A 15,871-nucleotide genomic window follows, 5' to 3' on the forward strand; every position below is an offset into this window, starting at 1 on the left:
AAGCAGGAAAAGACCTCTCTGACCTCAGCCGTAGCAATCGTTTACTCGACACATCCCCAAAGGCAAGGGAATTAAAAGCAAAAGTGAATTACTGGGACCTTATGAAGATAAAAAGCTTCTGCACAGCAAAGGAAACAACCAACAAAACTAAAAGGCAACCAACGGAATGGGAAAAGATATTTGCAAATGACATATCGGACAAAGGGCTAGTATCCAAAATCTATAAAGAGCTCACCAAACTCGACACCCAAAAAACAAATAACCCAGTGAAGAAATGGGCAGAAAACATGAATAGACACTTCTCTAAAGAAGACATCCGGATGGTCAACAGGCACATGAAAAGATGTTCAACGTCGCTCCTTATCAGGGAAATACAAATCAAAACCACACTCAGATATCACCTTATGCCAGTCAGAGTGGCCAAAATGAACAAATCAGGAGACTATAGATGCTGGAGAGGATGTGGAGTAATGGGAACCCTCTTGCACTGTTGGTGGGAATGCAAATTGGTGCAGCCGCTCTGGAAAGCAGTGTGGAGGTTCCTCAGAAAATTAAAAATAGACCTACCCTATGACCCAGCAATAGCACTGCTAGGAATTTATCCAAGGGATACAGGAGTACTGATGCATAGGGGCACTTGTACCCCAATGTTTATAGCAGCTCTCTCAACAATAGCCAAATTATGGAAAGAGCCTAAATGTCCATCAACTGATGAATGGATAAAAAAATTGTGGTTTATATACACAATGGAATACTACGTGGCAATGAGAAAGAATGAAATATGGCCCTTTGTAGCAACATGGATGGAACTGGAGAGTGTGATGCTAAGTGAAATAAGCCATACAGAGAAAGACAGATACCATATGGTTTCACTCTTATGTGGATCCTGAGAAACGTAACAGAAACCCATGGGGGAGGGGAAGGAAAAAAAAAAAAAGAGGTTAGAGTGGGAGAGAGCCAAAGCATAAGAGACTGTTAAAAACTGAGAACAAACTGAGGGTTGATGGGGGGTGGGAGGGAGGGGAGGGTGGGTGATGGGTATTGAGGAGGGCACCTTTTGGGATGAGCACTGGGTGTTGTATGGAAACCAATTTGACAATAAATTTCATATATTAAAAAAATAAATAAATAAAATAAAAAATCAAGAAAAAAAATAAAAAGGAGAAATATACAGAGCACACCACTGTATCTATGTGCAACACAATAAAATTCATCACAATTCTTACCACTCTCGTAATTATCTCATAACTTGAGAAGTGACACAATAAATCAGTGATTAGACAAAGGTTACAATGTACTGTGACGTAGCACAGAGCTATGTTTAGTCCACAAATTTTTTTCATTTACATTTGCTGGGAAAAAAACCCTGGCCTTTTAATTATACTGATGAGGTTTATTTTGTTTCAAAATTTTTACATATTTCAAAATGGTGTATAAAACTGTGCCTGTCCAATGGTGATGGTAGGCTTTTTAATTTTCCTTTCTTCTCTTTTCTGTTTTTAATTTGTCACTTGTGTTACTGAGAATACTTTGTATGTTGTAAACACTGTTCTGCTTTTCTCAAGCTTTCTTTAGCTTTAGCTCCTGTAAATATTCCCCACAATTCTTTGTGTTCCAGTTTCTTTTTTTTTCTCTTTTTGTCTTTCATCTTCGGAGCTAGTAAGGTTGTTGAAAAGCATTTTTATGTCCATTAGGGTTTTCAGCATGTTGTATACGAATGCTACAGTTGTCGAATTCCAGTGTTCATTGGAGATTTTTTACAAACTGCAAAATGCAATTGTCAGCATTTTGTTAATATTTTCCTCAAACTAAGAATGTATTCATTATTACAGCAGTATGGTACCCTTTCTCCAACCTAAAACTGGGAACTGGGTACATACTTGGATATCTGCTTACAAAGGGCTCTTCACTTCTTTTGAACTGTGTTGGTTCAGTGACATCTAAGATTTCTTCAGTTTCTTCTAAAAACATTACCTCTTTCCGACTGCATGCTTTTGGCCAGAATTTCAGCAATCCTATAATCACTGGTTATGTTAGTGTTGTATCTTTTCTTCAGAAAGTATACAACACAGTAGGCTAGCTGAGTATGAGACAAAGCTAATCCTTTTGCAGTGTGGTTAAGAATAAGAGCCATCATTAGAAATATGTTCTGTTTTCAGTGGTAATCGCCTAAAGCCATTGATAATACTACTAATATTTTAAGGAGTTCAGCAACACCCTTGAAATGTGTATCATACATAAACCTGAGGAAAATGTTGTTAATTTGTTTTCTTATGAATGCTCATAATCCAAGAAATTTCCGATAAATTCAGTGTAGAACAGTCTTCAGGAAGTCCTATTCTGTTAGGTATCTTCACTGTTGAAAAGCTCAGGAACTGTTTTACAAATTTCTGGCCAATACATCACTTTGTAATGCTAGGCTAGAACTCCAAAAATCTTAAGGCAGACACCAATTGTATGTGAAGCCAAGAGGCCTCAAGTTCATCCTTTTCTGGATCAAAATCTAGATTATCACTTGGAGGAAGAGTATAGAAGATGTTAGCGGTGATCATTTTTACTTTTGTCACAATACACTGATTCAACAAATTACTTCACAGTTAGTTGAAACATACTCCATCAGTTCATTCAGTGTTGCTCTTTTAATTTTGTTGATCTTCAAGGCTGAAACAGAGCCCATGAAATCAAACAATACAACACCGATGCAGCTCTGACAGAAAGCTCTCGTTCATTGGAGGTGGCATCTTTGAGTTGGGGCAAGGAGTGCCCCTCTGCCTGTTGCCCTTGCTGTGGGGCTGTCAGGAGCCCTGGGAGCACTTCTGCCTCTGTGCTGTGCATACCATTTCAGGATAAAGCTGACTGCTTTCTCTGAGGCCTAGATGGCAGTGCCAGCAGCTTCCATTAGTGGTGATTACCAGGATATTTCCACGGCCCTGGTGCTTAGGAGGGCTACTTGCACAGAACGGGCAGTGGCAGAGGGAAGAGGTGGGGAGAGGTACAGAGAGCTTGTGTCCCTTTGTCTGGTCCCCTTCCCCCAATATAATTCTCTCCTGGGCATTGGGGACCTTCTTTTTGCTGCCTGTCAACCCCTCAGGGCCATATCTCAGTGCTGGAAGTTTCCAGTCCCTGCTTCTCACGGAGCTCCAGGGGCTGAAGGAGGCAAGGATAGGGGAGGAGAGGTTTGAAAAAGTTGCTGATCCTGGGCATGGAGGTCCAGTGGAAGGGAGCCTGAAGTTCAGGAAACTGAGGCAAGGGCTCAGGGGTGTGGATGCTGAGCATGCCACTTGTCCCTTCAGTTTAGGTTGCCAGCCCGCTGGCCAGCATCTCAGTGGCTGCTGCCAGTGTATCCTACCTATCCTACCTTTGCTTAGAACTTCCTGCTTATGGGTTGCCATTGTGGATCCCCTCCAAGACACCACAGTTGCCATGGTGCCCACTTTTCCCTTGTAGCACTGACCCCTCATTTCCTGGAGCAGTGACATGCTACCTGGCATCCTTTATTTCTATTAGTGATTTTTAGTTTTTTCATTTCCTTTTGATTTTAGAATTTCCGTCTGCTTACTTTTCCCATCTGTTCTTGCTTCTTGTCCCCCCCCCCCTTCCCCCCATTATCATCTTTAACATTATTAATCATAGTTATTTTAAATTCCCTATTTGATTCCAAAAGAAGTGTTATATTTGAGTCTGGCTCTGATGCTTGCTTTGTCTTTGTTTTTTCTTGCCTTTTAAAAGCATGATGTATAATTTTTTGTTGAAAGTTTGACATTATATGTTAGGAAATAGGAACTGAGATAAACAGATCATTAGTGTGAGATTTTAAATTAATCTGTCCTAGAGTTGTATTGTGTTTAATATTTGCTGTAGGTATAGGTACCAGAGGCTTATTTCTTTAGTGTCCATTTTTGTCTCCCTGGCTGTCTTTGTGCTTTCCTAACAACTCCTCAGATGGAATCTGCACCAGGCAGTAACTCAGCAGTAATTAACTTACTGTATTGGAGCCCGCCTGGTGTGGTGGTAAGGTGTAGAGGAGAGAAAGCATCCTATAATCTTATAATTAAATCTCATACTTTTTGTGGGTTTGTGGCCTGGGACTGTGATCTTGATAGGTCTGTCTTAGGTCCCTCCCCCCATCCCTCCTGTGAGACAGAAAGGTTAAGAGGGGACCAGAATCAGAGACATGACCTTTCCACAGGTGGATAAAGTCTTTTCTGTGGAGATTAAGTCTTTGTTAGGGTGAATGCTCTGTTTTCTGTTTCACACTGACTTCTTTGACATTCCTTGCTGGAAGCACAAGGAGATCTTTATGGGCTCTTCACTCTAAGAATCTGGTGATGTTCCTGGAAGTAAACACCACAAAAATGGGTGACTCCCCTAAGACTGTGGTTCCCAGAAGTTTTCTCAAAAATACCATTTAAGTCCGTTGACTGATGAATGGATAAAAAGATGCACACACACACACACACATACATACAATGGAATATTACTTGGCGATCAAAAAAAAAATGAAATTTTGCCATTTACAACAATGTGGATGGAACTGGGATGTGTTATGCTAAGTGAAATAAATCATAGAAAGACAAGTAGATGACTTTACTCATGTGGAATTTAACATACAAAACATGAACAAAAGAGAAGGAAAGCAAAATAATGTAACAACAGAGAGGGAGAATACAGAGAATACAGAGACTCTAAAATACAGAACAAACTGATGGTTGCTGGTGGGGTGTTGGGGGGGGCGTTAAGGAGGACACTTGTTAGGATGAGCACTGAGTGTTGTATGTATGTAATGAATCACTAAAATTTATTCCTGATATTATTATACTATATGTTAACTAACTTGGATTTAAATTTTAAAAATAAATAAAAAATAAAGCAGGGGAAAAATACCATTTAAGTGTTTGTAGTGGATTAACTTTTTGCCTCCAAAACGATATGTCCAGGTTCTAAGCCCTGGTACAATAATGTGGCATTATTTGGCAATGAAGTCTTTGCAGACATAACTAAGGATCTTAAGGTTGTATGGTCTTGGATTTAGGATTGACCATAAATCCAGTGAGTGGTGTTCTTATTAAGAGTTAGAGGAGGGAGATTTGAGACACACAGAAGGGCAAGGTCATGTGCAGATGGAGGCAGAGGTTGGAATTATGCAAGCTAAGGAATGCCAGAGATTTCTGGCAGCCTCCAGAAGCCAAGACACAAGTGTGAAGCAATTCTTTCTCTGAGTCTTCAGAAAGATCCAACCCTGTTGATAACTTGATTTTGTACTCTGGCCTCCAGAGCTAGAAATGTGAAAGAATAAACTTCTATTGTTTTAAGTCACCTAGCTTGTGATTGTTATGACAGCCCTGGGAAACTCATATAATGTTCCTATCAGTTTATGGTTCCAGTTGTTTGTGTGAGGTGATCCAGTAGTTCTTGGCGTTGCCTCTCCATATCTTGAGCCGGCAGTTTGCCTTGTGTCCTCAGTTCTATGGTGGGCCCAAGAAAAGCCACTGACTTTCAGTTTGCTTAGCTTTTTTCTGGTTGTAAGGGTGGGAGTGATACCATCCAAGTTTTTCACATGTTGGAGCCGAAACTGCAAGTCCACTATTTTTTGTTTGGCATTTTATACTTATTATCTTAGTGATTACCACGTGCATTATTAGGTTTTAAAAATGTAGTTAATTAATACACAGTCTGTTCCTCATTCCTTCTTGCTCTGAAATACCTCCTAGAACTTTTTGTCTCCTGCTTAGTCTAGACTGTTCCTTAGATTTGTTGCACGGTTGCTATCTTAGCACTTTTCTTACTCTCTGGGATTGGCTCCACTATTTCTTGGATTTCATGTCTTCTTCTCTTTTGTTTCCTTTTTTTTTTTTTTTTAATTTTACTGGATAACATCATGTAAGGTTATATGTAGGAGTTAATTTCCTTTTCCTTGCCTGTGTGAAAATGTAACACCCTTGTCTGCTGATTTGGCTGACCGTGGGATTCATTTTCCTTTAATACTTAAGTGGCCTTGCCTTTTTATTTTTCCTGTAGAATCTGGTGTCCTTAATGAGAAGTCTTCTGATGATTCTCATTCTTTTGTAGACTAACTCTGTTTCCTTTCAGACACCCTTCTAGGATATTTTTTATCTTTGTTATGAAATTTCGTTTAGATGTGAGTACTTACTTTTTGTTATTGTGCTGGATTTTCACAAATCTCTTTATTTTTGCAGATTTGTTTCGTTTAAGCTTTGGAGTATTTTCTTGTATTATTTCATTGTCAGTTCTCTATTTTCTGTCTTTTTTTCTAGAACTGTTATTTGGATGTTGAATTGTCTGGATTGATCATCTGTCTTTTATTTTTTATATTTTCCTTATGTCTTTTTGCTTCACCTTTTCTGGAAAACTTCCTTGGATTTTGTCTTCACTTCTCCAAAAGAAAAAAAAAAAAAATTAATGGGGCATCTGGGTGGCTCAGTCCATTGAGCATCCAACTCTTGGTTTCAGCTCAGGTCATGATCTCAGGGTTCCTGAGTTTGAGCCCCGCATGCATTGGGCTCTGTGCTGACAGTGTGAAGCCTGCTTGGGATTCTATCTCCCTTGTTCTCTGCCCCTCCCCCACTTGCTCTCTTTCTCTCTCAAAAATAAAAAAATAAACTTAAAAATTAATGAGACATGCTGAAAGACACAAATTTCCAAACCTTTTTTATTTCCTCATTTTTTTTCATAGCATTTGGTGCTGACTTTATGAACTTTGTTACATCTCTTGAGGATACAAACTTGTACATGTTTAAATTTTTTTATTTTGAAATGATAAGTTGTAGAAATAAGTACAGTACAAAAAATTTCTCCCTGACTGATGCCTTTATCCTGAATATTTTAGTGTGTATTTTCTACAAACCAGGATCTACTTAATCACAATCCAACCATAGACTTAAATAGTTAACATTTATTTATATATGTATGGACTCTGGTTTCTTTATTCAACTGGATATGTTCTGTTACTGTCATTGTTTATTCTGATGCTCAGATTGTCCTGGTTTGGCCAGTAAGAGCCTTTTTGATATTCTTTCTGTCCTTTGGCATCACCTTATCTTTCTTTAACTTCCTTGCTTTGTGGCACAATACTGTACTTCTGGCTTATCTTGTACTTTTCCTGCTTCAGAGGCAGAATTGCCTGTCTTCCCAAGGATTCCTAGTTCTTTTTAAGAGAAAGTGGTGTTTACAGGATCTGTGCATTAGGTTGCGCATTGCTATTGGACTTTGCTGGTTTTTTAAGAGGACAGCTGGTGTGTTTATGTGTATGTGTTTCATGTGTGTGTTTGTGTATTGGAAACCATAAGTACATGGTGATATTTCTCATTTAGCATTACAGGATTGAACCTAGCTTTTTCTCCCTTATGTTTGCAATTCCCTTCTCTGAGATAGAGAAACTTGACTTCCATTATCCTTAATATATTTACTTATTTAATCAGTCCCCTGGATTTAGCCAGTGTTCATCCCTGCTGTCACTCTTCACCCTCACCCTTGCATGGACACCCTGTTCTGCTTGGGCTGTTAGTCTTCATTTTAGGTTGCTTTACCCTTCTACACCTCTGCATGGAAATCTGCCCTCCCGCCCCCCATCTCCAATACCATTTGGCCTTTGATATCCCTCACCAAACTACTCCTCAGTTTGGATGCCCTCTCCACTGTGCTTGGGCTCTGATACACCTTGTCAAGTTGCCTTTGTATAGATGCCCTCCTCACCTTGCTTTAGAGTGCTGATATGCTATACTAGGAAAATCCCCTTATGTGGATGCTCTCCTTACCATATTCTGGCCCTGCCTCTACCCCTACCCCAGTTTTGGATACCTTTTACTTTTTTACATTTTTTGGTCTTTGATTCTCATACCAGACACCCCCCACCCAGGCTTTTCCCCCTTTCTCCCACTGTACTCTTCTATACCTAATGACTTTAGGACTAAATTGTTTTGGAGAGTTGAAAGGGGGGAGGTGGGTATATGTTTCATCCAGGAGTAATTTTTCATTTTATTATGGTTTTTCACAATTAACTATTATTTGTTCATATTTATGAATAAATAATAAATAACAAGCTGGGGGGACTATTTATGTAGGTAGGACTTACAGCTTTAGTTTAGAATTATCAGGCAGGGAGCTGAGCTTTGCTGTGGAGACCTAAATTCTGGGAATCAGTAGTCCTTTCTCTAAGAATGAGCATTCATCTATAGGAGCTTTACTAGTTTCCCCAAACTGTATGTGTGTGTGGGGGGGGGGGGGACGGAGTTGGAGGATGGAGATTAATCCTTTAGTTTTTGGTCTTCAGAGAAAAATGCCTGCCTACTTAGCATTATTGTCTTAGAGCTTTTGTTGTTGACAGTGGGTGTTAGCTCTTCCATGTAAAGATAATTCCCTATTTTCATTTCTGCGTTTCTCATGAGCTTTCCTTTTCTGAATTTTTAGCCTTTATGGGATTCTGCAGGGCAGTGTGTATCTCAGTTATAGTTTCCTGAAGTTCTCTGGAAAGTTTCTGTTCGTGGCTTTGTTAGTTATGGATCCATTTTCATAAGTTTGAAAAATTTCTTTCTGGCTTTCTTCTCAGGTTGGGATGTTTTCAGCTGTAAATAGAAATCCCATCTGAAATTTACTTAACAGTTGGGGCACCTGGGTGGTTCAGTCAGTTGAGCATCCCACTTGGGCTCAGGTCATGATCTCATCGTTCGTGGGTTCGAGCCCCTCGTCAGGCTCTGTGCTGACAGTTCTTAGGGAGCCTGCTTCGGATTCTGTAACTCCCACTCTCCCTGCCCCTCCCCTGCTCGTGCTCTGTCTCTCTCTCTCAAAAAAAAAATTAAATTAAAAAAATTTTTTCTTAACAGTTAAAAAAAACCCTGCTATAACAAGAAAACTAAAGGTGTTGTAGCATAGAGGTTGGTTAATTTGGCAGTTTGATTGTTCTAGCAAAGATCCAGGTCATTTTCTTTTTTTTTTTCTCTTTCATCCTAAACTTTTTCTTAAGAAGGGATTGAGACAATCTCTTGCTCTTTTTCTTGTCTTAAATAGTTATGGCAGTTTTGGGCATTACATTCTCATTGACGAACATCCAAAGTCTTCAGAAGGACTTATTTTTCCTTGTGTTTTGTTTTTAAGGTTGGATAAAACTTTCCCAGAACCCCTGCTCATATCTTACTGGTTAGAGTCCATCTGTCACATGTGTATTTGAAAAACAGTCTGTGTGTGTGTGTGTGTGTGTGTGTGTGTGTGTGTGTGAGAGAGAGAGATAGAGAGAGATAGAGAGAGAGAGAGAGAGAGAAAGAAATTAAATAAACGTATCTTTAGACCTTTGCCTCTTTGACCAGCAGCATTTGATACTGGGGCCTTTTCAGAATCTGCATTTAAGTAGGAGTCAACCAGATAATCTCTGCAAGTCAACAAGATGACTTGATTGTACATTAGTATTTGAAAAGTACTGGTCTAAACTAGTAAAGACTTAACCCCTGGGACTGAGAGAAACCTCATTTGTGAAAGTACAGGATCTCAAAATACCTGATCAAAATCAGGGTTCAATAAGAAGGGAAAAAGGAGGAGGGAATCAGTGTCTGCCCATAATCCTTCCCCCACCGCTTTTTTTTGGTTGTAGCTCTGTGTGTGTGTGTGTGTGTGCTTTTTAAAAATCGTAGTAGGAGAAAAAGATGAACGGAGGTATAGCTAGTCTATCATCTTGAATATGCAATCTGTTATAGCTTTTCTTGTATTGAACCCTGTAAAATATTAATAGTATGCATATATGATGTCCTGTAATCTAAAATTCTATACTTAAAGGTGGTAAAATAGATCCTTATTAATCTTTACTTAAGGGTGTATTCATTTTCTATTGTTTAGTAACAATATTGCCATAAACTTAGCAGCTTAAAACAATACACATCTATGATCTCACAATTTTTGTGTTTCAGTAAGTCTGGGAGTGACTAATTAGGTACTCTGCAAGGCTGCCATCAAGGTGTTGGCCAGGTCTGGGTTCTCTACTGGGGGAGGATCTGCTTCCAAGCTCACCTGGTTGTTGGCATCATTTAGTTCTCTCTAGGCTCTGGGACTGATAGCCTCAGTTTTTTGCTGGCTGTTAGCCAGAGACCTTCATCAGTTTCTCCATAGGTCAGCTCATAGCAAAACAGCTTGCATCTTCAAAGCCAGCAAGGGTGAGAGATTCCTAGCAAGATAGACATTGTAATCTTACATCATTATATACAATCCATCATCTTTGTCATATTCTGTTGGTTAGAAGTCAGTCATAAGTCATGTCCACAGTCAAGGAGAGGGAATTGCACAAGGACACGAATATCAAGAGATTGGGCGGGTGTCATAGGGACCACTCTAGAGATTGTCTATTGCAAACAATGTATACATCTGACCATAAGAACACCTGATGATATGAATTATACATTGTATTCAGGCTTCTACTTAAAATTTGTACTGTACTTTATACTAAGGCATTTGAGAAATTTGCAGATGTAGCCAAATATTTAAAATCATTGAAGGAAGCCTTGATGCTATCTTTGTAATGTTGTCGTTAAACAGGTTCCTTAATTTTAAGTTTATTAATATGGTTAATTATATTTCATGAATTAAATTTTAGACATTTATTTTTCTTTTTTTAGTTGACTATATCGTGGAGTATGACTATGATGCTGTACATGATGATGAATTAACTATTCGAGTTGGTGAAATCATCAGGAATGTGAAAAAACTGCAGGAGGAAGGATGGCTAGAAGGAGAATTAAATGGGAGAAGAGGAATGTTTCCTGATAATTTTGTTAAGGTAAGTACTCTCACCTAAATTTTTAGCTGTTGCCTCATAGGATTTGATCTTTAACTTTAAGAAATACATGTATTTTAAAAACTAAAATGTTGAAAGTGAATTTTTACTCTACAGTTGTTTGGTGCCTTGGTGGATAATAACACTATGTGTATGTATGTGCACATGTGTTTATGTATGTATATATGTATCTATTTACCTGTCTTTTTATAAAAATAAATAGTACTTTGTGTTAGGGTAGCACTTTGTAATTTACAAGGTAGTTTTGCTGTGTACATTCTCATTTGAGCCTTCAAGCCTTATAAAGTAAGTAGGGTGGGTGATGACCCCATTTTTAAATATGGTGACATTACAGATGAGAGGTTAAATGGTTTACCCAATGTTGGCTAGCTAAGATTGAGAATCTGAACTGAAATCCAGGATCATTTACTTAAGTCTAATTGTATCTTGTTGATTTTGCAGCCCCTTTGCAAATATCTTAGGTTCCTATTTTAAGTGTCAGCCCTGCAGCAGTTATTGATCAAAGTAGGAGTGTTTCCAACTAACTACCAAATATCCCTTTGTTAGTGAATATTCAGTCACTTCCCCCAGGGAACAATCAAGATTCTTAAGTCTTTTGCAGACAGAGTTCTCACTAGTTTAGGGAAGGAAAAAAAAAAGTAAAGAATATCTGTATATTTATGCTTCACTTCTAATTGCCTTGGTACCTCTATTAGTTTTCTTATGCTTACTTACTACTGGCCTCTTTAGATTGATTCTGAGTTCTTCTGGGAAGGCTAGAATGTGTCTCATTTTTTTTGTCCACCTTATATAGTAATTGTTACGAATACCTGCACACTGTGGATATTTAGATAATATTTGTTCCCTGAATAGGTTTGTATTCAGTTGTGGTTTTACGTCTAAATATGAACTCATACTGTAATGCTAATTGATTTCAGAGAAGGTGAACTAACTATATGCTACCTAAATACATTTTATCTCTTGAAACAACTGAGAAAGGCTATAGTAGGGATTTGAACTTGTAATAGGGGAAGATTGCTTTTGTTTTTATTTTTTTGTTTAATAAATTGACTTATTTCTTATAACCTAAAATGGAGTGTAATGCAGGTACCTTGGTAATTGAATAGAATAAATGGATTTAAATATGGTCAAGTTCTAGATTTGTCCCTTGCTGGTCATTTGATGTAGTTCAAACCACATAATTTATCTGTTTTCTTATCCTTAAAATGGCATATTTATAGTCAGTATATGGTAAGCCATGACATTGCTCTCTCACCTCTCTCTCTTTCTCTGTGTCTCTTTAAAAAAAGGAAAGTGGCTTTTTTTTTTTTTTTAATTAAAAACATTTTTTTTAATTTACATCAAAGTTAGCATATAGTGTAACAATGATTTCAGGAGTAGATTCCTTAGTGCCCCTTACCCATTTAGCCCATCCCCCCTTCCCTCATTCCCCCTTCCCTCAACAGAGTAAGCCTCTGTTTGTTCTCCATATTGAAGAGTCTGTTATGTTTTGTCCCGCTCCCTGTTTTTATATTATTTTTGCTTCCCTTCCCTTGTGTTCATCTGTTCTGTGTCTTAAAGTCCTCACATGAGTGAAGTCATATGATATTTGTCTTTCTCCAACTGATTAATTTTGCTTAGCATAATACCCTTTAGTTCCATCCACGTAGTTGCAAATGGCAAGATTTCATTGTTTTTGGTTGCTGAGTAATACTCCATTGTGTGCGTGTGTGTGTGTGTGTGTGTGTGTGTGTGTGTGTGTGTGTGTGTACGCATATCTTCTTTATCCATTCATCCATTGATGGACATTTGGGCTCTTTCCATACTTTGGTTATTGTTGATAGTGCTGCTATAAACATTGGGGTGAATGTGCCCCTTCAAAACAGCACACCTGTATCCCGTGGTTAAATGCCTAGTAGTGCAATTGCTGGGTCATAGGGTAGTTCTATTTTTAGTTTTTTGAGGAACCTCTGTATTGTTTTCCAGAGTGGCTGCACCAGGAAAGTGGCTTTTTAGAGAAAGTATGTTGAAGTAATAGAACACTAAAGAAAAGTACATGAAATGTTAAGTATTAATATAGCTTTAAAAATTTTTTTTTCATTTTATTTATTTTAGAAAGCACGATCTGGAGAGAGGGGCAGAGGAGGGAGGGAGGAGGGCGGAGAGAGAGAGAGAGAAAGAGAGAGAGAGAGAGAGAGAGAGAGAGAAAGAAGAGAATCCCAAGCAGGTTCCACGCTTAGCATGGATTAATCCTGTGACCCTGGGATCATGACCTGAGCCAAAATTGAGACTTGGATGTTCAACCGACTGAGCCACCCAGGCGCCCCTGTATAGTTCTCTTAATTGTGTGCTGATGTATTGTCCCAGTAGTGGAGATGACTATCATAGGACTCCATTTTGAAATATATTTTACTTTCTTGTTTCATGACAATGAACACTAGAACTTGAGTTTAATGCACTGCCTGAGAATGGAGGATGCAGTTTGAGTATGCTAAATAATGGAGGGAAGCATAATCTGGGATTAAAAAGTAACCACAGGATAACAAATTAGAATGGGAGACATAAATATGAACTCATGTTCAGTTTAAAATATGTATCAACGCATACAGAAACTATGTGTGTGTTAACACTTGGGTTAATGCACGTCCATATATTTCTCAGCTGTTTCCACTGAGAGGGCCTAGAAACAGTGACATACCAGTAGCAGCAACTATCCCCAGTTACCAGATTTCGCTTTCTAAATCTTATTCTCCAGTAAAAGAAGCAGGGCTCCTTAGACAAATAGCTGATTCTAGGGCTGGAGCAAGGAAAATACATGATGACCCCAGACCATCTTGTATGTAGTGCCAGAAGGTAGAGAAGTGCTCAAAAAAACCCCCACAAAATGATGGCCCATGTGAAAGCAGCCAATCTAAAAACTTTCCAGGCTCAGCTTCCAGTGTCCGGAGCTGGACTAATTTAAGCAACAGAATAACTTAATACTTGATAATTACCCAAAGAGGAGCATAAATATACGTAAGCCCATGCTGATATAGATAAGTGGTTGAGTAAATAAGTGAATGGAAAAGAAGGAATAAATCTCAGAGAATTATTTCAAATATTTGTAGATACTTCCTTTCCCTCCATCCCGTCCCCTCAAAAACATCCTGTAGGATGGGCCGGAATGAAAAATAGGTGGAAAAGAAAAATAGTAACTTTACAGTGGAGAAAACTGGCAAATACTACCATAACCAACTGTTAAAAGCTAATATCATCAGTGATATGTTGATATCATGTATCCTCTTTACCTCTGTGATACTTACTCTTCCCCCAAACCCATAATCCCAGTCTAAGCACGAGGCAAAGCATCAAACCCAAATTGAAGACAAACTACAAAATATCTGACCAGCGCTTAAAGAAAATTTCAAGGTCATGAAAACCAAGTAAAGGCTGAGAAACTGATGTTGACTAGATGAGTCTAACACGACATGTGATCAAATATATCATGGTATCTTGGGTTGGAATCTGGAACAAAAAATGGGTATTAGTGAAAAAGCTGATGAAATCTTCATAAAGTCATTGGTTTAGTTTTGACAAGTGTAATATGGTTATGCAAGATGCAACATTAGGAGAAACAATGAAGGGGATATGGGAGCTCTGTTTACTACCTTTGTAATTCTTTCAAGTTTATTTTTGAGAGAGCGCATGAGTGAGTGTGGGGCAGAGAGAAAGGTTGAGAGAGAGAATCTCATGCAGGCTCCACACTGTCAGCACAGAGCCCAAAGTGGGGCTCAAGTTGACCTGAAGTGGAGCTTGGGCTTACCCAAAGTGGGGCTGGAACCGTGAGATCTTGAGCCGAAGTCGGATGCTTAATCAACTGAGCCACCCAGGCACCCCGAAAGTTAAATTTTTATTGAAAAATTAGCCAGAGGCAGTCAATAGCAGTAGATAATAAGATAGTTGACTTCAGATGTGAAGATTCAAGAGAAAGTTGTAATTTATAATTCACTGTCCACCTGTAAATAAGCCTTTTACGCCTAATGTACTGTTACTTTAAGATATGTATGTTATTTGTAAATCTGAGACTATGAAGTGGATGGTAGAACTACTGAGGCTTTAAAATTCACATCCCTGTTATAGTTTCAGATAGCTATATTGAAGGGCATTGATATTCCAGTTGGGCTGGAAGGTTAAATCATTTTTGCAGACTGTTGAAAACAGACTTTATAGACACTAAATTTGTTTTGTGACAAACTGTTCATTTCATTGTCTCTTTGCAGTTATTTCATCTTTACTTGATTTAAAAAATATTTTACAAAGAATGTAGAACAAGGATCCATGAACTTAGGTATAGAATGTTGTCATTTTGTCATTGTTGCTTTAGAGTGTTACTTTTATAATAGAACATTACAGATAAAATTGAGTTTTTTGTTACCTCCTCTTATCATTTCCCTCTCCTCCCAACCTCCATATTCTGAAATTAAATGTATCCTTCTAATATATATTTATCTGTGCATAAACAAATAGTATTTTGTGTGATTTAGACATTGACATAATTATTGTGTCATATTGTGACTTTTTAAAATTTAATATGCCTTTCAATGTGATACATAACATTGTGTTTTTATGACACTGTGCAGTTAGCTCATAACTCTTTGGTAAATAGAGGAATGATGTCGGGACAATGAGAAAGCCGTGTTGGTTTATTTTCTAGGTAAAAGGGAGCTGTGATAAAGAGTGTAAAAGTATCATTTAGTGAGAAAGGGATAGGCTCTTAGCTTGGCTGCTTGCATAAACAGGAGTGCTTTTAGCTTTTAAATGAAACCTTTTCTTTTCTTTCTTTCTTTCTTTCTTTCTTTCTTTCTTTCTTTCTTTCTTTCTTTCTTATTTGTTAATGTGATCATCTACCTAGGTATTTTTCTCAAAGTTGAACAGTCCTAGCATAAAATGTTACAGCTTTTAACTCCTGGTACTTACCTCCTCTTGTCTCTGCATCATCTTAGTACCCATAAACCAACCTATCTACTCTGTTGTTTTTATGCATTAATTTTTTTTAAGTTTATTTATTTATTTTGAGAGAAAGAGACAGCTATTGGGCAGAGGCAGAGAGAGAGGAGA

At 38.1% G+C, this 15,871-nt stretch overlaps 1 protein-coding gene and 1 pseudogene across 1 annotated transcript in view; one reads left to right on the top strand and one right to left on the bottom strand.

Moving 5' to 3' along the window:
• LOC122220000 (CD2 associated protein) overlaps positions 1-15,871 on the top strand; it is a 137,398-nt gene that overhangs the window by 26,907 nt on the left and 94,620 nt on the right. The window contains exon 2 of the mRNA XM_042938997.1: positions 10,617-10,777. Coding sequence (XP_042794931.1) covers positions 10,617-10,777 — 161 coding nt within the window. The remainder of the gene's footprint in view (positions 1-10,616; positions 10,778-15,871) is intronic.
• On the bottom strand, positions 1,758-2,552 carry LOC122219251 (annotated as a pseudogene).

This window comes from Panthera leo, chromosome B2 (genome assembly GCF_018350215.1).
Source record: "Panthera leo isolate Ple1 chromosome B2, P.leo_Ple1_pat1.1, whole genome shotgun sequence".
NCBI classification, from domain to species: domain Eukaryota; kingdom Metazoa; phylum Chordata; class Mammalia; order Carnivora; family Felidae; genus Panthera; species Panthera leo.